General features: G+C 51.3%; 1 protein-coding gene across 1 annotated transcript in view; it reads right to left on the bottom strand.

Moving 5' to 3' along the window:
* ZRSR2 (zinc finger CCCH-type, RNA binding motif and serine/arginine rich 2) overlaps window positions 1-22,952 on the bottom strand; it is an 85,934-nt gene extending 62,982 nt beyond the window's left edge. Inside the window, exons 1-3 of the mRNA XM_075335163.1 lie at window positions 22,780-22,952; window positions 7,723-7,802; window positions 7,042-7,108 (exon numbers count right to left, since the gene is read on the bottom strand). Of these exons, the coding sequence (XP_075191278.1) occupies window positions 7,042-7,108; window positions 7,723-7,802; window positions 22,780-22,931 (299 nt within the window). The 5' untranslated portion in view covers window positions 22,932-22,952. The remainder of the gene's footprint in view (window positions 1-7,041; window positions 7,109-7,722; window positions 7,803-22,779) is intronic.
* Between the last annotated feature and the right edge of the window lie 544 nt (window positions 22,953-23,496).

Genomic DNA, 23,496 nt, shown 5'->3' with positions numbered 1-23,496 from the left:
GCGCAGGGGGGGGAGGAAAACGAGAGCGCAGGGGGGGAGGAAAAGAGAGCGCAGGGGGGGAGGAAAAGAGAGCGCAGGGGGGGAGGAAAAGAGAGCGCAGGGGGGGAGGAAAAGAGAGCGCAGGGGGGGGAGGAAAAGAGAGCGCAGGGGGGGAGGAAAAGAGAGCGCAGGGGGGGAGGAAAAGAGAGCGCAGGGGGGGAGGAAAAGAGAGCGCAGGGGGGGAGGAAAGAGAGCGCAGGGGGGGAGGAAAAGAGAGCGCAGGGGGGGAGGAAAAGAGAGCGCAGGGGGGGGAGGAAAAGAGAGCGCAGGGGGGGGAGGAAAAGAGAGCGCAGGGGGGGGAGGAAAAGAGAGCGCAGGGGGGGGAGGAAAAGAGAGCGCAGGGGGGGGAGGAAAAGAGAGCGCAGGGGGGGGAGGAAAAGAGAGCGCAGGGGGGGAGGAAAAGAGAGCGCAGGGGGGGGAGGAAAAGAGAGCGCAGGGGGGGGAGGAAAAGAGAGCGCAGGGGGGGGAGGAAAAGAGAGCGCAGGGGGGGAGGAAAAGAGAGCGCAGGGGGGGGAGGAAAAGAGAGCGCAGGGGGGGAGGAAACGAGAGCGCAGGGGGGGAGGAAAAGAGAGCGCAGGGGGGGGAGGAAAAGAGAGCGCAGGGGGGGGAGGAAAAGAGAGCGCAGGGGGGGGAGGAAAAGAGAGCGCAGGGGGGGGAGGGAAAAGAGAGCGCAGGGGGGGAGGAAAAGAGAGCGCAGGGGGGGGAGGAAAAGAGAGCGCAGGGGGGGGAGGAAAAGAGAGCGCAGGGGGGGAGGAAAAGAGAGCGCAGGGGGGGAGGAAAAGAGAGCGCAGGGGGGGGAGGAAAAGAGAGCGCAGGGGGGGAGGAAAAGAGAGCGCAGGGGGGGAGGAAAAGAGAGCGCAGGGGGGGAGGAAAAGAGAGCGCAGGGGGGGAGGAAAAGAGAGCGCAGGGGGGGAGGAAAAGAGAGCGCAGGGGGGGGAGGAAAGAGAGCGCAGGGGGGGAGGAAAAGAGAGCGCAGGGGGGGAGGAAAAGAGAGCGCAGGGGGGGAGGAAAGAGAGCGCAGGGGGGGAGGAAAAGAGAGCGCAGGGGGGGAGGAAAAGAGAGCGCAGGGGGGGAGGAAAAGAGAGCGCAGGGGGGGAGGAAAGAGAGCGCAGGGGGGGAGGAAAAGAGAGCGCAGGGGGGGAGGAAAGAGAGCGCAGGGGGGGGAGAGAGCGCAGGGGGGGAAGAGAGCGCAGGGGGGGAGGAAAAGAGAGCGCAGGGGGGGGAGGAAAAGAGAGCGCAGGGGGGGGGAGGAAAAGAGAGCGCAGGGGGGGGAGGAAAAGAGAGCGCAGGGGGGGAGGAAAAGAGAGCGCAGGGGGGGAGGAAAAGAGAGCGCAGGGGGGGAGGAAAAGAGAGCGCAGGGGGGGAGGAAAAGAGAGCGCAGGGGGGGAGGAAAAGAGAGCGCAGGGGGGAGGAAAAGAGAGCGCAGGGGGGGAGGAAAAGAGAGCGCAGGGGGGAGGAAAAGAGAGCGCAGGGGGGGAGGAAAAGAGAGCGCAGGGGGGGAGGAAAGAGAGCGCAGGGGGGGAGGAAAAGAGAGCGCAGGGGGGGAGGAAAAGAGAGCGCAGGGGGGGAGGAAAAGAGAGCGCAGGGGGGAGGAAAAGAGAGCGCAGGGGGGAGGAAAAGAGAGCGCAGGGGGGAGGAAAAGAGAGCGCAGGGGGGAGGAAAAGAGAGCGCAGGGGGGAGGAAAAGAGAGCGCAGGGGGGAGGAAAAGAGAGCGCAGGGGGAGGAAAAGAGAGCGCAGGGGGGAGGAAAAGAGAGCGCAGGGGGGGAGGAAAAGAGAGCGCAGGGGGGAGGAAAAGAGAGCGCAGGGGGGAGGAAAAGAGAGCGCAGGGGGGAGGAAAGAGAGCGCAGGGGGGGAGGAAAAGAGAGCGCAGGGGGAGGAAAAGAGAGCGCAGGGGGGAGGAAAAGAGAGCGCAGGGGGGAGGAAAAGAGAGCGCAGGGGGGAGGAAAAGAGAGCGCAGGGGGGAGGAAAAGAGAGCGCAGGGGGGAGGAAAAGAGAGCGCAGGGGGGAGGAAAAGAGAGCGCAGGGGGGAGGAAAAGAGAGCGCAGGGGGGAGGAAAAGAGAGCGCAGGGGGGAGGAAAAGAGAGCGCAGGGGGGAGGAAAAGAGAGCGCAGGGGGGGAGGAAAAGAGAGCGCAGGGGGGAGGAAAAGAGAGCGCAGGGGGGAGGAAAAGAGAGCGCAGGGGGGAGGAAAAGAGAGCGCAGGGGGGAGGAAAAGAGAGCGCAGGGGGGAGGAAAAGAGAGCGCAGGGGGGAGGAAAAGAGCGCAGGGGGGAGGAAAAGAGCGCAGGGGGGAGGAAAAGAGCGCAGGGGGAGGAAAAGAGCGCAGGGGGGAGGAAAAGAGAGCGCAGGGGGGAGGAAAAGAGAGCGCAGGGGGGAGGAAAAGAGAGCGCAGGGGGGAGGAAAAGAGAGCGCAGGGGGGAGGAAAAGAGAGCGCAGGGGGGAGGAAAAGAGAGCGCAGGGGGGAGGAAAAGAGAGCGCAGGGGGGAGGAAAAGAGCGCAGGGGGGGAAAAGAGCGCAGGGGGGGGAAAAGAGAGCGCAGGGGGGGGAAAAGAGAGCGCAGGGGGGAGGAAAGAGAGCGCAGGGGGAGGAAAAGAGAGCGCAGGGGGGAGGAAAAGAGAGCGCAGGGGGGAGGAAAAGAGAGCGCAGGGGGGAGGAAAAGAGAGCGCAGGGGGGAGGAAAAGAGAGCGCAGGGGGGAGGAAAAGAGAGCGCAGGGGGGAGGAAAAGAGAGCGCAGGGGGGAGGAAAAGAGAGCGCAGGGGGAGGAAAAGAGAGCGCAGGGGGGAGGAAAAGAGAGCGCAGGGGGGAGGAAAAGAGCGCAGGGGGAGGAAAAGAGAGCGCAGGGGGGAGGAAAAGAGAGCGCAGGGGGGAGGAAAAGAGAGCGCAGGGGGGGAGGAAAAGAGAGCGCAGGGGGAGGAAAAGAGAGCGCAGGGGGGAGGAAAAGAGAGCGCAGGGGGGAGGAAAAGAGAGCGCAGGGGGGAGGAAAAGAGAGCGCAGGGGGAGGAAAAGAGCGCAGGGGGGAGGAAAAGAGAGCGCAGGGGGAGGAAAAGATGAGCGCAGGGGGGAGGAAAAGAGAGCGCAGGGGGGAGGAAAAGAGAGCGCAGGGGGGAGGAAAAGAGAGCGCAGGGGGGAGGAAAAGAGAGCGCAGGGGTGAGGAAAAGAGAGCGAGGGGTGAGGAAAAAAGAGCGAGGGGGGAGGAAAAGAGAGCGCAGGGGGGAGGAAAAGAGAGCGAGGGGGGAAGAGAGCGAGGGAAAAGAGAGGGGAGGGGAGAGAGGGATAAGAGGGGAGAGAGGGATAAGAGGGGGGCAGAGAAGAGGGGGAAGAGGGGAGGGGGAGAAGAGTGGGGGGAGAGAAGAGAGTGGGGAAAGAACAGGGGGGGGGGCAGAGGTGCTCTGTCACCAACTGTCTCCACTCTGTGACTTGTGGTGCAGGTGACAGAGTGCAGACAGTTGGTCCCATGCAGCAGGACAGATGGCAGAGCACAGCGGTGACATGCCTGCCAGTGTCTTGCTGCTGGGAGGAGCAGATGATCACACTGCCCGACACCGGCCGCTCTCCTGACATCGCAGCAGAGCGGGCGGGTGGACAGTGTGAGCACATACTTACGTGCAGGGGGGGATTCAGCTAAAGACCCCCCCTGTACTGCACACTGGCGCCCCGTGTCTCAGCCTCTCTGCAGGACGCCGGCTCCACAGTGACGTCCTCCGGCTCCTCCCCTCGATGCTGGGCTGTGACGTGCGGTAGTCACCGCCCACAGCCCTGTCACTCAATCTGAGTGGCGCCGGCATCCTGTGACGTACCCGTCTTGTTTGAGAGCCCGGAAATGCCGGGACGTCAGAGGATGCCGGCGGCCACAGCTCCAGGGGGTCATGTGACTGGCACTGAGCGTGCAGGATAGCGCCGCTCAGTGCCAGAACTGGAAACAGAAGCCAATGGAGAAGACGCCTAGAAAGGTAAGTATAGCTCATACAGAAAATAAAAAAAATGGGTGAACCACCCCTTTAAGTTTTTCAACCTTTTCCCACATTTCAGGCTTCAAACATAAAAGATAAAAATTTTAATGTTATGGTGAAGAATCAACAACAAGTGGGACACAATTGTGAAGTTGAACAAAAATTTTTGCTTATTTTAAACTTTTTTTATAAAATAAATAATTGAAAATTGGGGTGTGCAATATTATTCATCCCCTTTACTTTCAGTGCAGCAAACTCACTCCAGAAGTTCAGTGAGGATCTCTGAATGATGCAATGTTGTCCTAAATGACTGATGATGATAAATATAAGCCACCTGTGTGTAATGAAGCCTCTGTATAAATGCACCTGCTCTGTGATAGTCTCAGTGTTCTGTTTAAAGCACAGAGAGCATCATGAAGACCAAGGAACACAACAGGCAGGTCCATGATACTGTTGTGGAGAAGTTTAAAGCCGAATTTGGTTGCAAAAAGATTTCCAAAACTTTAAATATCCCAAGAAGCACTGTGCATGTGATCATGTTGAAACGGAAGGAGTATCATACCACTGCAAATCTACAAAGACCCGGCCGTCCATCCAAACTTTCATATCAAACAAGGAGAAGACTGATCAGAGATGCAGCCAAGAGATCACTCTGGATGAACTGCAGAGATCTACAGCTGAGGTGGGAGAGTCTGTCCATAGGACAACAATCAGTCGTGCACTGCACAAATCTGGCCTTTATGGAAGAGTGACAAGAAGAAAGATATTTCTCAAAGATATCCATAAAAATTGTCGTTTAAAGTTTGCCACAAGCCACCTGAAGACACACCAAACATGTGGAAGAAGGTGCTCTGGTCAGATGAAACCAAAATCGAACTTTTTGGGCACAATGCCAAACGATATGTTTGGCATAAAAGAAACACAGCTCATCACCCTGAACACACCATCCCCACTGTCAAACATGGTGGTGGCAGCATCAGGGTTTGGGCCTGCTTTTCTTCAGCAGGGACAGGGAAGATGATTAAATTGATGGGAAGATGGATGGAGCCAAATACAGGACCATTCTTGAAGAAAACCTGTTGGAGTCTGCAAAAGACCTGAGACTGGGACGGAGATTTGTCTTCCAACAAGACAATGATCCAAAACATAAAGCAAAATCTAAAATGGAATGGTTCACAAATAAACGTATCCAGGTGTTAGAATGGCCAAGTCACAGTCCAGACCTGAACCCAATCGAGAATCTGTGGAAAGAGCTGAAAACTGCTGTTCACAAACGCTCTCCATCCAACCTCACTCAGCTCCAGCTGTTTGCAAAGAATGGGCAAGAATTTCAGTCTCTCGATGTGCAAAACTAATAGACACATACCCCAAGCGACTTGCAGCTGTAATCGCAGCAAAAGGTGGCGCTACAAAGTATTAACTTAAAGGGGCCGAATAATATTGCACGCCCCAATTTTCAGTTATTTATTTTTTAAAAAAAGTTTAAAGTAAGCAATAAATTTCGTTCAACTTCACAATTGTGTCCCACTTGTTGTTGATTCTTCACCATAACATTAACATTACATTTTTTATCTTTATGTTTGAAGCCTGAAATGTGGGAAAAGGTTGAAAAATTCAAGGGGACCGAATACTTATGAATCCACTGATACAGTGCCTTGCAAGTCACCTGAACCACGAGCAATATAAATCACACCCATGATTGCAGCCGGGTAGATCTATCACTGAAATGCTCCAGTGTTTCAGAGAAAATATAGAAAGAAGAGACGGGCGGGGACCATAGTCAGAAACGAGAATAGTCCGGTGCCAACTTGGCTGTCTTCACCTAATGCTGCTGATGAGAGACCTGGCAATCACCTAGAGCGGTGCTGGGAGAAACCAGCCAGGGATAGCACCGGACTCATGTGGCTCACCATCCGGAATTTCTAACAATATTTATTCTGAACCTTCAGAGCACTTCAAAGTGGCCCTCCATCCCAGAGTTCCCCAACTACAATCCTCAGGAGCCACCAACAGTGCATATTTTCCTTAGCACCTCTGTAATACTAAGGAAATCCTGAAAACATGGTCTGTTGGTGGCCGCTGAGGACTGGAGCTGGGGAACACTGATCTATCCAATGTATGTAAAGCGCTGTGGAATTAATAGCGCTATATAAGTGAATATTATTATATTATTATCCTGTGGATAAGGAATAATATAGGATTCTGAAAAAAATCCTTTCAAGAGTACTGAAGGAAAAACAAAATGATCTGTTTTCCATTTGTCACTAAATGGGCACTTAGGCTATGTGCCCACTCTGCGGAGAATGCGCGGAATTTGCCGCGGATTTTTCGCGAATTTTTAAAAAATCTGCAGCACAGCTACTCCCCAGCCATTTCTATGGCATTTGGGAACTGCTGTGCCCACGCTGCGGATTTTTCCGCAGCGGAAATAATGCGGATTTCCCTGCGGAAAAATCAGCAGCATGTCAATTATTCCTGCGGATTTCTCGGCAGGGTCCCCTATACTTACCTGCCTTGATAGCAGACACCCGAGTCACTTTCTCCGTCCGGTGTACAGCAGCGCGGTGGATCCAGGTACAGGAAGGAAGAGGTGGGCGGGGCCTGCACGAGGTCCGGTCATGTGACAGCCGGAGCTAGTTCAGGCCCGCCCCCCTTCTCCTGCAGACGCTGACAGAGTGACCCGGCCGCCGGAAAGCAAGGTGCTGTGTGATGAAGGTAAGTAATATGAACGCCCCGATCACTGCAGCACTTGTTCTGCATTGACGATGCAGTGCCGAAGCCATGGTACTGTATTCTCAATGCAGAATGACCGCACCATATCCGCAGGACATTCCGCTGTACATCCGCAGCATAGAAACAGACAAAGTTTAGCTGCGGTTTTCTGGGAGCTCCTGCGGAACGTCCTGCGAATATATCCGCAGGACACTGTCCTCGTGGGCACATAGCCTTATGGTTAAGGTGTAGGTTGTGTATGCTTCATCTGGAGAGGTTTTGTGCAGCCTATACATTCAGAACACCTCTGTACTGACACCTGGAATCGATTTGGTTTGATACCTTTCAATCTCATACTGTAAACCATCTCCGTCTTCATCCTCAGTGCTGGCACGTTCCCGATTTCCTTCTACCAAATGAATAGATAAATAGATTTATTTTTCTTGTATCCGAATAATAGAAATGTGTAGATTCACTTTACTACAACCCACCTATAGCAACATGGCTGCTTAAACAGGTAAAAAAAAAAAAAAAAGAAGAAGATTGGCGCCTCCTCTGCGCCTGGTAACACTGCCCCTCCACTTTTGATTGAATGACATCGCTTGTGCTGACGATCACTTTGCACAGCCCTCTGAATCACACAGGCTCCGGCCGTCCTGTGAACTGCACAAGATTCTATATAGATTTTGTGGTTCCCAAAAGATGTCCCCCACATCACTCACAGGCAGAGGGCGATGTTACCAGGTACAGAGAGACGCCATCAGAATACTTGGTGCTCATTACCATACAACATGGATCAATTTTAAAATGTTCTTTGAAGGTACGGAGGATCAGAGGAGCAGTATAGAGGGGCTAAACAGAAGTAAAGAGTGTGGTAGGGGCAGTTACATCAGGAAAGCAGACGAATGGTTGCTTTTAAAAGAGTGTTCCACTAGGACAACCCCTTCTCATAATTTAATCCCCTGCACAACCACATTAAAGCTTTCCACATGCAATAGAGGAGTAGGACCTTCATCCACTCACCTGCGTCCCTTTGCTTTGCTAGTTCTTGTCTTTTCTTTTTCCGCCGTTCCTTCTTTAATAAAGATCTGGCTTTCTTGTGACTGTAACAGATGTAATGATGGGAGGATTTAGTGCCTCCTGCTGTGAGCAGGGGGTTGGATTAGATGACCCAGGAGGTCCATTCCAACTCTACCTTTCTATGATACTTGAGAGCTGAACTTTAAGACCAAGTTTATAAGTTGCAAACTTTTTGCTGCAATTTATTAAAGCAAAAAAAGCAGCAGTTTTCTTCTGATTTTGCAATATATGAAATGATCCTACTTGCTCTCTCCAGATCTGCCGTTGGGTGTAAAACACTGCTGCACGCCCGGAGGGACAGGCGTCAGTAACTATCCAATATCCAGAGTAGGACAAGTGCTCGATTCTCAGATGGTGCACAGTCTAGTGTCACGACCAGAGAGTAAAAGCATATCACTGACACCCGGGTCAGGTCTGGAGGGAGGATATGTCTGCACTGCTCCTTTAAAGCGTACGCAGCCATTACTATCAAATATGATCATGAGAAGATGACACAAAAAAAAAAAATGATCGCTCAGGCTTAGGGCAAATGTACAACATTCTGTACACAACAGGAGCCAGGTAGTGCTTCAGGATCCCATCACGCCAGTACTAATATTCAAGAAGCATTTATCACCACTAAATGCTAGCATGGTGGTGTCCGGTCAGCTCTGTGGTATGAGGTCTCTGTTATTCCTCCTAGAAGTTAATACATTATTAACCATGCATTTCCAGTTAGGGGGTCTTCCCAGATAACTGGGATATCCACTACTAGAAAAACTTAATTCAAGGCACCATATAAAATAACAATATCATTATTAGGCTACTTTCACACATCCGGTTTGAGCCCTGCGGCTCAATCCGGCTGTGAAAACTATGCAACGGATGCGGTGAAAACACCGCATCCTTTGCATCAGTTTTTACATGCGGCCGGTCCGGTTTTTTCCGGTTGCGGCATGCTACTGAGCATGCGCAGTGGAAAATACCGCATGCGGCGACCGGATGCGGTTTTTTCCGCATCGCGCCGCATCCGGCCTCCATAGGGATGCATTGAAAAATGCGCCGCAGCGGCCGGATGCGGCGCGATGCGGTGTTTTTTGCCGGAGCAAAAAACGTTGCAGGGTACGTTCGATCCGGCCGCCGCATCGGCTAAATCTGCCGCATGCGGCAAAAACCGGACCGAACGCAAGCCCCTACGGCACAATGCGGCACTAAGGGTACCCTTAGGGTACTTTCACACATCCGGATTTTTGCTCTGCGGCACAATACGGCGTTCTGCAGAAAAACCGCAACCAGCTTTTGTAACGCCGATTGCGGTTTTTTTTGCATTGACTTACATTAGTGCCGCATTGTGCCGTAGGGGCTTGCGTTCGGTCCGGTTTTTGCCGCATGCGGCAGATTTAGCCGATGCGGCGGCCGGATCGAACGTACCCTGCAACGTTTTTTGCTCCGGCAAAAAACACCGCATCGCGCCGCATCCGGCCGCTGCGGCGCATTTTTCAATGCATCCCTATGGAGGCCGGATGCGGCGCGATGCGGAAAAAAAACGCATCCGGTCGCCGCATGCGGTATTTTCCACTGCGCATGCTCAGTAGCATGCCGCAACCGGAAAAAACCGGACCGGCCGCATGTAAAAACTGATGCAAAGGATGCGGTGTTTTCACCGCATCCGTTGCATAGTTTTCACAGCCGGATTGAGCCGCAGGGCTCAAACCGGATGTGTGAAAGTAGCTTTAGTGATGCGCGAGCACTACCACGCTAAGGTGCTCGGAACCAGCAGTTAGATGCTCAGATGGGTGCGACTCGTGTACCGCGTATAATGGAAGTCAATGGGGAACTTGAGCATTTTTCCAGAAGATCTTCCATTGACTTACATTATACTTGGGTATGAATCACGCCCATCACGAGTACCAAGCACGGCAGTGCTCGCTCATCACTAATCATTACCTACTGAAGTAGGACCACTCCGGCGATGTTGCTGTTCCAGTGATGTGATTTGTTGTGTCATTAGAGCTGCTCATTACCTGCGATGGCACTACAAGCCACATCACTGCCAGCAACAGCGGCACAGCAGGAGGCAGCGACTAACTACTGGCTTTATTTTTTAAGGGGTTCTAAACTGTTTAAACAGGGTTGGTGACTTTCCAGGAGGAATAATAGAGGAACAGCATTACACAGAAATGAGAAAATCAGGGATATATGGAGATGCAGGAGTGCTCTACCTCTGCAATAAGAGTTAACCCTTTGTGGCACCACATGTCATTTCTATAAAGGGGTCATTCCATGGTAACTTACGTTACATTCACAAGCCAAAAACTGAGTTAATAATGGCTACAGACTGTTCTCTGAAGGCAGGCACAAAATGAGTGAATCTATATTGTACATTGAACTATTCTCAATAGATTTCAACAGTTTGATTTTTCAACAATACAAATTAACCCCTTAACGACCGCGGGCCATAAAATTACGTCCTAGCGGTCATAATGTTACTGCCCGCAGTCTGCCGGCGGCAGCATGCCGCGATCGGCGCACATCTCAGCTGATTTTCACAGCTGAGATGTGCCTGCTAGGCACGAGCAGAATTGTTATCTGCTCGTGCCGTTTAACCCCTTAAATGGCGCTGTCAATATGTGACAGCGCCATTATAAGCGCGATCAACTTTTACTTACCGCCCGATACTGGAAGTCACGTGACGCGATCACGTGACTTCCGTTAGTTGTCATGGTAGCACAGGGTCATGTGAGACTCCTGTACTACACATGAATTGCTTTCACTTTCGCTGTGCCAGCAGCACAGCAAAGGAGAAAGAGAGCGTATCTGCTGTTTACAGCTGTATAGCTGTGATCAGCAGATAGAGCGATCGGAATGCTGATCGCAATAGCCCCCTAGGGGGACTAGTAAAATAAAAAAATGAAGGGAATTTTGTTTACTTACCGTAAATTCCTTTTCTTCTAGCTCCAATTGGGAGACCCAGACAATTGGGTGTATAGCTACTGCCTCCGGAGGCCACACAAAGCACTACACTTAAAAGTGTAAGGCCCCTCCCCTTCTGCCTATACACCCCCCGTGGGATCACGGGCTCCTCAGTTTTAGTGCAAGAGCAAGAAGGAGGAAAGCCAATAACTGGTTTAAAAAACAAATTCGATCCGACGAAACATCGGAGAACTGAAACCATTCAACATGAACAACATGTGTACCCGAAAAAACAAAAATCCCTAAGAAAACAGGGCGGGTGCTGGGTCTCCCAATTGGAGCTAGAAGAAAAGGAATTTACGGTAAGTAAACAAAATTCCCTTCTTCTTTATCGCTCCTAATTGGGAGACCCAGACAATTGGGACGTCCAAAAGCAGTCCCTGGGTGGGTAAAATAACACCTCGTGATAGGGCCGTAAAAACAGCCCTTTCCTACAGGTGGGCAACCGCCGCCTGAAGGACTTGTCTACCTAGGCTGGCGTCCGCCGAAGCGTAGGTATGCACCTGATAATGCTTGGTAAAAGTGTGCAGACTCGACCAGGTAGCCGCCTGGCACACCTGCTGAGCCGTAGCCTGGTGCCGTAATGCCCAGGACGCACCCACGGCTCTGGTAGAATGGGCCTTCAGCCCTGAGGGAACCGGAATCCCAGCAGAACGGTAGGCTTCAAGAATTGGTTCCTTGATCCACCGAGCCAGGGTGGATTTGGAAGCTTGCGACCCCTTACGCTGACCAGCGACAAGGACAAAGAGTGCATCCGAGCGGCGCAGAGGCGCCGTGCGGGAAATGTAGATTCTGAGTGCTCTCACCAGATCCAACAAATGCAAATCCTTTTCACATTGATGAACTGGATGAGGACACAAAGAAGGTAAGACGATATCCTGATTGAGATGAAAGGGGGATACCACCTTAGGGAGAAACTCCGGAATCGGGCGCAGAACCACCTTGTCCTGGTGAAACACCAGGAAGGGAGATTTGCATGACAGCGCTGCTAGCTCGGACACTCTCCGAAGAGACGTGACCGCTACTAGAAAAACCACTTTCTGTGACAGGCGAGAAAGGGAAACATCCCTCATAGGCTCGAAAGGCGGCTTCTGGAGAGCAATTAGAACCCTGTTCAGATCCCAGGGCTCTAACGGCCGCTTGTAAGGAGGGACGATATGACAAACCCCTTGCAGGAACGTGCGTACCTGAGGAAGTCGTGCTAGGCGTTTCTGAAAAAATACAGACAGCGCTGAGACTTGTCCTTTAAGGGAGCCTAGCGACAAACCTTTTTCCAAACCGGATTGCAGGAAGGAAAGAAGAGTAGGCAATGCAAATGGCCAGGGAGAAACTCCCTGAGCAGAGCACCAAGATAAGAATATCTTCCACGTCCTGTGGTAGATCTTGGCGGAGGATGGTTTTCTAGCCTGTCTCATGGTGGCAATGACCTCTTGAGATAATCCTGAAGACGCTAGGATCCAGGACTCAATGGCCACACAGTCAGGTTCAGGGCCGCAGAATTCCGATGGAAAAACGGCCCTTGGGACAACAAGTCTGGTCGTCTGGAAGTGCCCACGGTTGGCCTACCGTGAGGTGCCAGAGATCCGGGTACCACGACCTCCTCGGCCAGTCTGGAGCGACGAGGATGGCGCGGTGGCAGTCGGACCTGATCTTGCGCAGCACTCTGGGCAACAGTGCCAGAGGTGGGAACACATAAGGTAGCCGGAACTGCGACCAATCTTGAACTAAGGCGTCCGCCGCCAGAGCTCGGTGATCGTGAGACCGTGCCATGAAAGCCGGGACCTTGTTGTTGTGCCGGGACGCCATTAGGTCGACGTCCGGCATCCCCCAGCGGCGACAGATCTCCTGAAACACGTCCAGGTGAAGAGACCATTCCCCTGCGTCCATACCCTGGCGACTGAGGAAGTCTGCTTCCCAGTTTTCCACGCCTGGGATGTGAACTGCGGATATGGTGGATGCCATGTCTTCCACCCACGTCAGAATCCGCCGGACTTCCTGGAAGGCTTGCCGACTGCGTGTTCCTCCTTGGTGGTTGATGTATGCCACCGCTGTGGAGTTGTCCGACTGAATTCGGATTTGCTTGCCTTCCAGCCACTGCTGGAAGGCTTGTAGGGCAAGATACACTGCTCTGATTTCCAGAACATTGATCTGAAGGGTGGACTCTTGCTGAGTCCACGTACCTTGAGCCCTGTGGTGGAGAAAAACTGCTCCCCACCCTGAAAGACTCGCGTCTGTCGTAACCACCGCCCAGGATGGGGGTAGAAAGGACTTTCCTTTTGACAATGAGGTGGGAAGACGCCACCACCGAAGAGATTCCTTGGCCGCCTGAGAAAGAGAGACGTTCCTGTCGAGGGACGTCGACTTCCCGTCCCATTGGCGGAGAATGTCCCATTGTAGTGGACGCAGATGAAACTGCGCGAAAGGGACTGCCTCCATTGTTGCTACCATCTTCCCTAGGAAGTGCATGAGGCGTCTCAAGGGGTGTGACTGGCCTTGAAGGAGAGATTGCACCCCTGTCTGTAGTGAACGCTGTTTGTCCAGCGGAAGCTTCACTATCGCTGAGAGAGTATGAAACTCCATGCCAAGATATGTTAGCGATTGGGCCGGGGTCAGATTTGACTTTGAAAAGTTGATGATCCACCCGAAACTCTGGAGAGTCTCCAGCGCAACGTTCAGGCTGTGTTGGCATGCCTCTTGAGAGGGTGCCTTGACTAGTAGATCGTCCAAATACGGGATCACAGAGTGACCTTGAGAGTGCAGGACTGCTACTACTGCTGCCATGACCTTGGTGAAGACCCGTGGGGCTGTCGCCAGCCCGAAAGGCAGAGCTACGAACTGAAGGTGGTCGTCTCCTATAACGAAGCGCAGAAAACGCTGATGCTCTGGAGCAATCGGCACGTGGAGATAAGCATCCTTGATGTCTATTGATGCTAGGAAATCTCCTTGAGACATTGAGGCGATGACGGAGCGGAGGGATTCCATCCGGAACCGCCTGGTTTTCACGTGCTTGTTGAGCAGTTTTAGATCCAGAACGGGACGGAAAGACCCGTCCTTTTTTGGCACCACAAACAAATTGGAGTAAAAACCGTGACCTTGCTCCTGAAGAGGAACAGGGGTCACCACTCCTTCTGCCTTTAGAGTGCACACCGCTTGCAGAAGAGCATCGGCTCGGTCGGGAGGTGGAGAAGTTCTGAAGAATCGAGTTGGAGGACGAGAACTGAACTCTATCCTGTACCCGTGAGACAGAATGTCTCTCACCCAACGGTCTTTGACCTGTGGCAGCCAAATGTCGCCAAAGCGGGAGAGCCTGCCACCGACCGAGGATGCGGAGAGAGGAGGGCGAAAGTCATGAGGAAGCCGCCTTGGTAGCGCGTCTTCCGGCTGTCTTTTTTGGGCGTGACGGAGCCCGCCAAGAATCTGAGCTCCTCTGATCCTTTTGAGCCCTTTTGGACGAGGAGAATCGGGACCTGCCCGAGCCTCGAAAGGACCGAAACCCCGACTGTCCCCTCCTCTGTTGGGGTTTGTTTTGTCTGGGCTGAGGTAAGGATGAATCCTTACCCTTGGACTGTTTAATGATTTCATCCAAACGCTCACCAAACAGTCGGTCACCAGAAAATGGCAAACTGGTTAAGCACTTTTTGGAAGCAGAATCTGCCTTCCATTCCCTTAACCACAAGGCTCTGCGTAAAACCACGGAGTTGGCGGACGCCACTGCCGTACGGCTCGTAGAGTCCAGGACAGCATTAATCGCGTAAGACGCAAATGCAGACATTTGAGAGGTTAAGGATGCCACCTGCGGAACAGATGTACGTGTGACCGTGTCAATCTGTGTAAGACCAGCTGAAATAGCTTGGAGTGCCCATACGGCTGCGAATGCAGGAGCAAACGACGCGCCAATAGCTTCATAGATGGATTTCAACCAGAGCTCCATCTGTCTGTCAGTGGCATCTTTAAGTGCAGCCCCATCTTCCACTGCAACTATGGATCTAGCCGCAAGCTTGGAGATTGGAGGATCCACCTTGGGACACTGGGTCCAGCCCTTGACCACATCAGGGGGAAAGGGATAACGTGTATCCTTAAGCCGTTTGGAGAAACGCTTATCTGGATAAGCGTGGTGTTTCTGGACTGACTCTCTAAAGTCAGAGTGGTCCAGAAAAGTACTTAATTTACGCTTGGGATACCTGAAATGGAATTTCTCCTGCTGTGAAGCTGACTCTTCCACTGGAGGAGCTGGGGGAGAAATATCCAACATTCTATTGATGGACGCTATAAGATCATTCACTATGGCGTCACCATCAGGAGTATCCAGATTGAGAGCGGTCTCAGGATCAGAATCCTGATCAGCTACCTCCGCCTCATCATACAGAGAGTCCTCCTGCTGGGACCCTGACCAGTGTGATGAAGTCGAGGACCGCTCATAGCGAGCTCGCTTAGGCTGTCTGGGACTGTCGTCCGTGTCAGAGCCTTCACCCTGGGATGCATGGGACACCCCCGGAGCCCGGAGCTGTTCCAACTGAGGGGGACCAGGGAGCAATGATTCAACAGTGCCCATGGTCTGAGTTACTGGTCTAGACTGCAAAGTTTCTAGAATTTTAGTCATAGTCACAGACAATCTATCCGCAAAAACTGCAAACTCCGTCCCCGTCACCTGGACAGTATTCACAGGTGGTTCTCCCTGGGTCACCTCTAGCAGAGGCCCCGGCCGAGCAAGTGCCACAGGGGCCGAGCACTGCACACAATGGGGGTCAGTGGAACCTGCCGGTAGAGTAGCCTCACATGCGGTACAAGCAGCATAGAAAGCCTGTGCCTTGGCACCCTTGCTTTTTGCGGATGACATGCTGTTGTCTCCTCTGAGTAATCTAGGAGGGTATATAGCCAAGAATCACCAGCGACCGTACAGTGCAATGTATAGCATGCAAGCATAAAAATACAAATGTACACTTCGGCACTAGTGGGGTCAGCACCAGAGGTGCCGCTTACCGCCCGCGCAAACGCGGGGGTGTGGTCGCCAGAATCCCGTGTCTGGGTCTCCCAGAACTTGTCTCCCCTCTCCAGCTCAGACTGCACACAGGAATGGCTGCCGGCGTTCTGTGAAGAGGGGCGGACCGTGGGCGTGCCTCAGACAAAGTGCGGGAAACTGGCGTCCCACTGTGTCCAGTGTGAGGGCTGGAGTATGTAAAGTAGACTCCAGCCCTCTGCGCTGATGTTCTGTACAGCGTCCCGCCCTTCCCCTGACTGGCAGGCCTGGGGGCGGGAACGAAGCGAAACTAGGCCGCAAAAGCCGGGGACTCGAGTAATAAGCGCGGCCGTCATATATGCACGGCCAGCGCGGAAGTCCCCGGCGCACCACAAGTCCCAGCCGCGCCGCAGTGTAAAACTGACAGCAGCGGCCGGCGCGGCAGTTCCCAATACATTAACTCACTCAGCAGAGCTGTAGTGAGTAGTGGCACAAGCGCGCAGCGCTGTTGTCCCCGGTGCACTAACACACCCAGCAATGCTGCAGTGTGTGTGCGCGCGGTCTGTACGGGGACACAGAGTACCTTGACGTAGCAGGGCCCTGTCCCTGACGATACTCAGCTCCATATCCAGCAGATTCCCCAGCGGCTGTGGATGGAGCACGGTCTCAGTGCCTGGAGACCGGTAAAATCCCACTTCACCCAGAGCCCTAAGGGGGATGGGGAAGGAAGCAGCATGTGGGCTCCAGCCTCCGTACCCGCAATGGGTACCTCAACCTTAACAAACACCGCCGACAAAAGTGGGGTGAGAAGGGAGCATGCTGGGGGCCCTAGTATGGGCCCTCTTTTCTTCCATCCGACATAGTCAGCAGCTGCTGCTGACTAAACAGTGGAGCTATGCGTGGATGTCTGACCTCCTTCGCACAAAGCATGAAAACTGAGGAGCCCGTGATCCCACGGGGGGTGTATAGGCAGAAGGGGAGGGGCCTTACACTTTTAAGTGTAGTGCTTTGTGTGGCCTCCGGAGGCAGTAGCTATACACCCAATTGTCTGGGTCTCCCAATTAGGAGCGATAAAGAAAAAAAAAGTTTTAAAAAATTAAAAAAAAACCTAAAAGTTCAAATCACCCCCCATTCGCCCCATTGAAAATTAAAGGGTTAAAAAAAAATAAATATACACACATTTGGTATCGCCGCATTCAGAAACGCCCGATCTATCAAAATATAAAATAAATTAATCTGATCAGTATATGGCGTAGCGGCAAAAAAATTCCAAACGCCAAAACGACTTTTTTTGTCGCCACAACTTTTGCGCAAAATGCTATAAGAGGCGATCAAAACGTAGCATCTGCGCAAAAATGGTACCGTTAAAAACGTCAGCTCGAGACGCAAAAAATAAGCCGTCACTGAGCCATAGATCCCGAAAAATGAGAACGCTACGGGTCACGGAATATGGCGTAAAACGTGCGCCACTTTTTCCGGTCAAACTTCCGATTTTTTTTCTAACCCCTTATATAAAAGTAAACCTATACATGTTTGTTGTCTACGAACTCGCACTGACCTGAGGCATCACACCCACACATCAGTTTTACCATAGAGTGAACACAGTGAATAAAATATATCAAAAACAATAGTGCTATCGCACTTTTTTTGCAATTTTTCTGCATTTGGAATTTTTTTGCCGTTTTCCTGTACACTATATGGTAAAACTTATGGTTTCATTTAAAAGTACAGCTCGTTCCGCAAAAAATGAGCCCTCATATGACCATATTGACTGAAAAATAAAAAAGTTACGTCTCTCAGAAAAAGAATGGGGGAAAAAAAAAACGGAAAGCGAAAAATCGGCAGGTCGTGAAGGGGTTAAATACAAAATACAATGTTATTACTTGGTAACTTACGTTACACAAAAAAGGAACGTAAGTTGTATTTTGTATTTAATTGCTATTGTTGAAAAATCAAACTGTTGAAATCTATTGAGAATAGTTCAATGTACAATATACAGTCACTCATTTTTGTGCTGCCTTCAGAGAACAGTCTGTAGCCAGTATTAACTCAGTTTTTGGCTTGTGAATGTAACGTAAGTTACCATGGAATGACCCAAAGGACTTTTTACAGTCCTACCATGATCATACATGGGAATTCACCCCGGCAGCATCCATATGAATAGGACCATGTGAAAGGTCAAAACGTTATCTGTCACTTACCCCGCTGTATATATCCCGCACCTTCCCACATAGTGATGTATACCGCTGTATATATCCCGCACCTTCCCACATAGTGATGTATACCGCTGTATATATCCCGCACCTTCCCACATAGTGATGTATACCGCTGTATATATCCCGCACCTTCCCACATAGTGATGGCTACCGCTGTATGTATCCCGCACCTTCCCACATAGTGATGTATACCGCTGTATGTATCCCGCACCTTCCCACATAGTGATGTATACCGCTGTATGTATCCCGCACCTTCCCACATAGTGATGTATACCGCTGTATGTATCCCGCACCTTCCCACATAGTGATGTATACCGCTGTATGTATCCCGCACCTTCCCACATAGTGATGTATACCGCTGTATGTATCCCGCACCTTCCCACATAGTGATGGATACCGCTGTATGTATCCCGCACCTTCCCACATAGTGATGGATACCGCTGTATGTATCCCGCACCTTCCCACATAGTGATGGATACCGCTGTATGTATCCCGCACCTTCCCACATAGTGATGGATACCGCTGTATGTATCCCGCACCTTCCCACATAGTGATGTATACCGCTGTAGGTATCCCGCACCTTCCCACATAGTGATGTATACCGCTGTATGTATCCCGCACCTTCCCACATAGTGATGTATACCGCTGTATGTATCCCGAACCTTCTCACATAGTGATGTATACCGCTGTATGTATCCCGAACCTTCCCACATAGTGATGTATACCGCTGTATGTATCCCGCACCTTCCCACATAGTGATGTATACCGCTGTATGTATCCCGCACCTTCCCACATAGTGATGTATACCGCTGTATGTATCCCGCACCTTCCCACATAGTGATGTATACCGCTGTATGTATCCCGCACCTTCCCACATAGTGATGTATACCGCTGTATGTATCCCGCACCTTCTCACATAGTGATGGATACCGCTGTATGTATCCCGCACCTTCCCACATAGTGATGGATACCGCTGTATGTATCCCGCACCTTCCCACATAGTGATGTATACCGCTGTAGGTATCCCGCACCTTCCCACATAGTGATGTATACCGCTGTATGTATCCCGCACCTTCCCACATAGTGATGTATACCGCTGTATGTATCCCGAACCTTCTCACATAGTGATGTATACCGCTGTATGTATCCCGAACCTTCCCACATAGTGATGTATACCGCTGTATGTATCCCGCACCTTCCCACATAGTGATGTATACCGCTGTATGTATCCCGCACCTTCCCACATAGTGATGTATACCGCTGTATGTATCCCGCACCTTCCCACATAGTGATGTATACCGCTGTATGTATCCCGCACCTTCCCACATAGTGATGTATACCGCTGTATGTATCCCGCACCTTCCCACATAGTGATGTATCCCGCTGTATATATCCCGCACTTTCCCACATAGTGATGTATACCGCTGTATGTATCCCGCTGTATATATCCCGCACTTTCCCACATAGTGATGTATACCGCTGTAGGTATCCCGCACCTTCCCACATAGTGATGTATACCGCTGTATGTATCCCGCACCTTCCCACATAGTGATGTATACCGCTGTATGTATCCCGCACCTTCCCACATAGTGATGTATACCGCTGTATGTATCCCGAACCTTCTCACATAGTGATGTATACCGCTGTATGTATCCCGAACCTTCCCACATAGTGATGTATACCGCTGTATGTATCCCGCACCTTCCCACATAGTGATGTATACCGCTGTATGTATCCCGCACCTTCCCACATAGTGATGTATACCGCTGTATGTATCCCGCACCTTCCCACATAGTGATGTATACCGCTGTATGTATCCCGCACCTTCCCACATAGTGATGTATACCGCTGTATGTATCCCGCACCTTCCCACATAGTGATGGATACCGCTGTATGTATCCCGCACCTTCCCACATAGTGATGGATACCGCTGTATGTATCCCGCACCTTCCCACATAGTGATGTATACCGCTGTAGGTATCCCGCACCTTCCCACATAGTGATGTATACCGCTGTATGTATCCCGCACCTTCCCACATAGTGATGTATACCGCTGTATGTATCCCGAACCTTCTCACATAGTGATGTATACCGCTGTATGTATCCCGAACCTTCCCACATAGTGATGTATACCGCTGTATGTATCCCGCACCTTCCCACATAGTGATGTATACCGCTGTATGTATCCCGCACCTTCCCACATAGTGATGTATACCGCTGTATGTATCCCGCACCTTCCCACATAGTGATGTATCCCGCTGTATATATCCCGCACTTTCCCACATAGTGATGTATACCGCTGTATGTATCCCGCTGTATATATCCCGCACTTTCCCACATAGTGATGTATACCGCTGTATATATCCCGCACTTTCCCACTGTGAAGATGTAATTTACCCTCTCACTGTATATGCTGTACAGATTCCTATTTCAAGCTGGGTTCATTGTCTTATTTGAACTACTTCTGTGTACATTTCTATTGTTGTAGGTAATCACCCCCCTAAAATGCAAGGTTATATCCTCTTGAGGCACTTCCATCCCTGGGAGTAGGGGGAGGTGGGCCTAGAGTCCAACTACTGTAAACTCTGCTTACCTGGGAGATTCAGGCAGAGTGAGCTGAAACTTGAAGGGAGCAGGAGCTCCAGCCTGTGTGGCTGTGGACACGGACGGAGCTAGGCCTGTGTGGCGGCCCGTGGGATTGTGTGGAACTCTTTGGACTACTGTAAGGACGATTGCTTTGTAATCCGGTCCGAGGATTGTCGGGAAGGGCCCCCGAATCTGTTTTACGTGGACTTATCGTGTGCTGTTCTTGCATTCCTGTTAATAAACCTGTTGGATCGTCCCTCGGCCTCGTCCATCCTTTGCTCTGTTGTACACCCCCGTCACACCCACATAGTGATGTATACCGCTGTATGTATCCCGCACCTTCCCACATAGTGATGTATACCGCTGTATATATCCCGCACTTTCCCACATAGTGATGTATACCGCTGTATGTATCCCGCACCTTCCCACATAGTGATGTATACCGCTGTATGTATCCCGCACCTTCCCACATAGTGATGTATACCGCTGTATGTATCCCGCACCTTCCCACATAGTGATGTATACCGCTGTTTGTATACCGCACCTTCCCACATAGTGATGTATACCGCTGTATGTATCCCGCACCTTCCCACATAGTGATGTATACCGCTGTATGTATCCCGAACCTTCTCACATAGTGATGTATACCGCTGTATGTATCCCGCACCTTCCCACATAGTGATGTATACCGCTGTATGTATCCCGCACCTTCCCACATAGTGATGTATACCGCTGTATGTATACCGCACCTTCCCACATAGTGATGTATACCGCTGTATGTATCCCGCACCTTCCCACATAGTGATGTATACCGCTGTATGTATCCCGAACCTTCTCACATAGTGATGTATACCGCTGTATGTATCCCGCACCTTCCCACATAGTGATGTATACCACTGTATGTATCCCGCACCTTCCCACATAGTGATGTATACCGCTGTATGTATCCCGCACCTTCCCACATAGTGATGTATACTGCTGTATATATCCCGCACTTTCCCACATAGTGATGTATACCGCTGTATGTATCCCGCTGTATATATCCCGCACTTTCCCACATAGTGATGTATACCGCTGTATATATCCCGCACTTTCCCACATAGTGATGTATACCGCTGTATATATCCCGCACTTTCCCACATAGTGATGTATACCGCTGTATGTATCCCGCACCTTCCCACATAGTGATGTATACCGCTGTATATATCCCGCACTTTCCCACATAGTGATGTATACCGCTGTATATATCCCGCACCTTCCCACATAGTGATGTATACACCGGCACATGGGAAATTTTCTAAATAAAAAGTATTGCAATTTACACAAGAGAGCAGCGAATTCTCCACTTACATCACTGCCATCAACAGTGGCGCAGCAGGAGGCAGCGACTGACCACTGGCTTTATTTTAGGCTAGGTTCACATTTCCGTTAAAATGTATCAGTCACAATCCGCGGCTATGGTAAACAACGCAATCCGTTTAGCGGAATCCGTTGTGTCCCATAGACTTGTATTAGTGGCAGACTGCGACTGATGACCTTGTGTTGCATCCGCTGTACCGCGGTCAGTCGTTTTTGGACTGACCGCCAGGCGGAAACAATGCAGAATGTAACGTTTTTCGGGCCGTCAAAAATCAACGCACCGCGCAGGAATTCGTCGCCATCCGTCAAGCTTGCAATGTTTGTCTATGGTGCTGGATTCCGTCGCAATCAGTCTTACGACGGAATCCAGTGCTGGATTCCATCATGCTCTACTGAGCATGCCCAGCATCTTTGGCACACCCACTGGGCTGTCCCAAACACAAACGGATCATGAGTGATCCGTCAAAAAAACGGACGCACAGCGGATGTAACGGACGCTACGGATCAGTTTTTTCACAGGAATCCTGTGAAATAACACATCCGTTGCATCAGTTGCCAACTAAAAAAACGACTGATCCGTTCCTGACGGATTTAAAACAACGGAAATGTGAACCTAGCCTAATATGGGCTCCAGAGCTGATTAGACAGGGGCTGTCCACTAGTGTCTTCCCAGGAGGAATAACAGAGGAACAGCATAATACAGAAATAAGGCCATGCAGCTCCTAAAGCAGACGTTTACACTAGTGACAGCAGCTTCTAGGATCAGAGGCTTCCAGATATCCCTCCCCATAGAGAACACCGGAAGACTCCTCCAAAACCGAGCAAGTCACTGCCCAGAATACAAGGTATTCCCAGGCAGAGGGTCCACAATTACTACGGAGAAGGCGCCCTCTGACCCCGTGCACACGAGGCACACCGTAAACCCCTTACTTTATTCGTTCCGCCGCACAAGCTTCCTCCGCCGCACAAGCTTCCTCCGCCGTACAAGCTTCCTCCGCCGTACAAGCTTCCTCCGCCGTACAAGCTTCCTCCGCCGTACAAGCTTCCTCCGCCGCACAAGCTTCCTCCACGGAAGCCGCCATCTTGGTTTCGGCCGAAGCTCTAGTACGGATACGGAAGCTGACATAGGACCTTCCTGGGTGCTCTTGCGCATGCACAGAGGCCAGAGGGAGCGACGTCTACTCTCTTCACATGCAAGGGCGTGACGGGAGTCTAGTCAGATCGCCGAGAGAATCGATGAGTGACGCGTTATCGGCGTGGTGTTCTGGTCATTTCTGCAGTCGCAGCCTGGGGGAGTCACGTGGTTTGGATGGCTCCATAGAAGTAGTATTTGCTTTTCATAAGGAGTGGGTGAAGCGCACAGGAGGCAGGTGCAGATTTCTCCATCCAGTTTGCTTATATAGCAATTATTAGTCACAACACACCATGTTAGTGATTTGCCATAGAAAGATATCTCCAATCTGCCGCATGCGGCAAAAACCGGACCGAACGCAAGCCCATGCGGCACAATACGGCACTAATGTAAGTCTATGCAAAAAAAAAACGCAACCGGCGGCAAAAAAAACGGTTGCGGTTTTTCTGCAGAGCGCCGTATTGTGCCGCAGAGCAAAAACCGGATGTGTGAAAGTAGCCTTAGGGTATGTTCAC

Source organism: Anomaloglossus baeobatrachus, chromosome 2, assembly GCF_048569485.1.
Source record: "Anomaloglossus baeobatrachus isolate aAnoBae1 chromosome 2, aAnoBae1.hap1, whole genome shotgun sequence".
Classification (NCBI taxonomy): Eukaryota; Metazoa; Chordata; class Amphibia; order Anura; family Aromobatidae; genus Anomaloglossus; species Anomaloglossus baeobatrachus.
The sequence above is the reverse complement of the archived record's forward strand: the minus strand, read 5'-3'. Positions and strand labels throughout refer to the sequence as shown.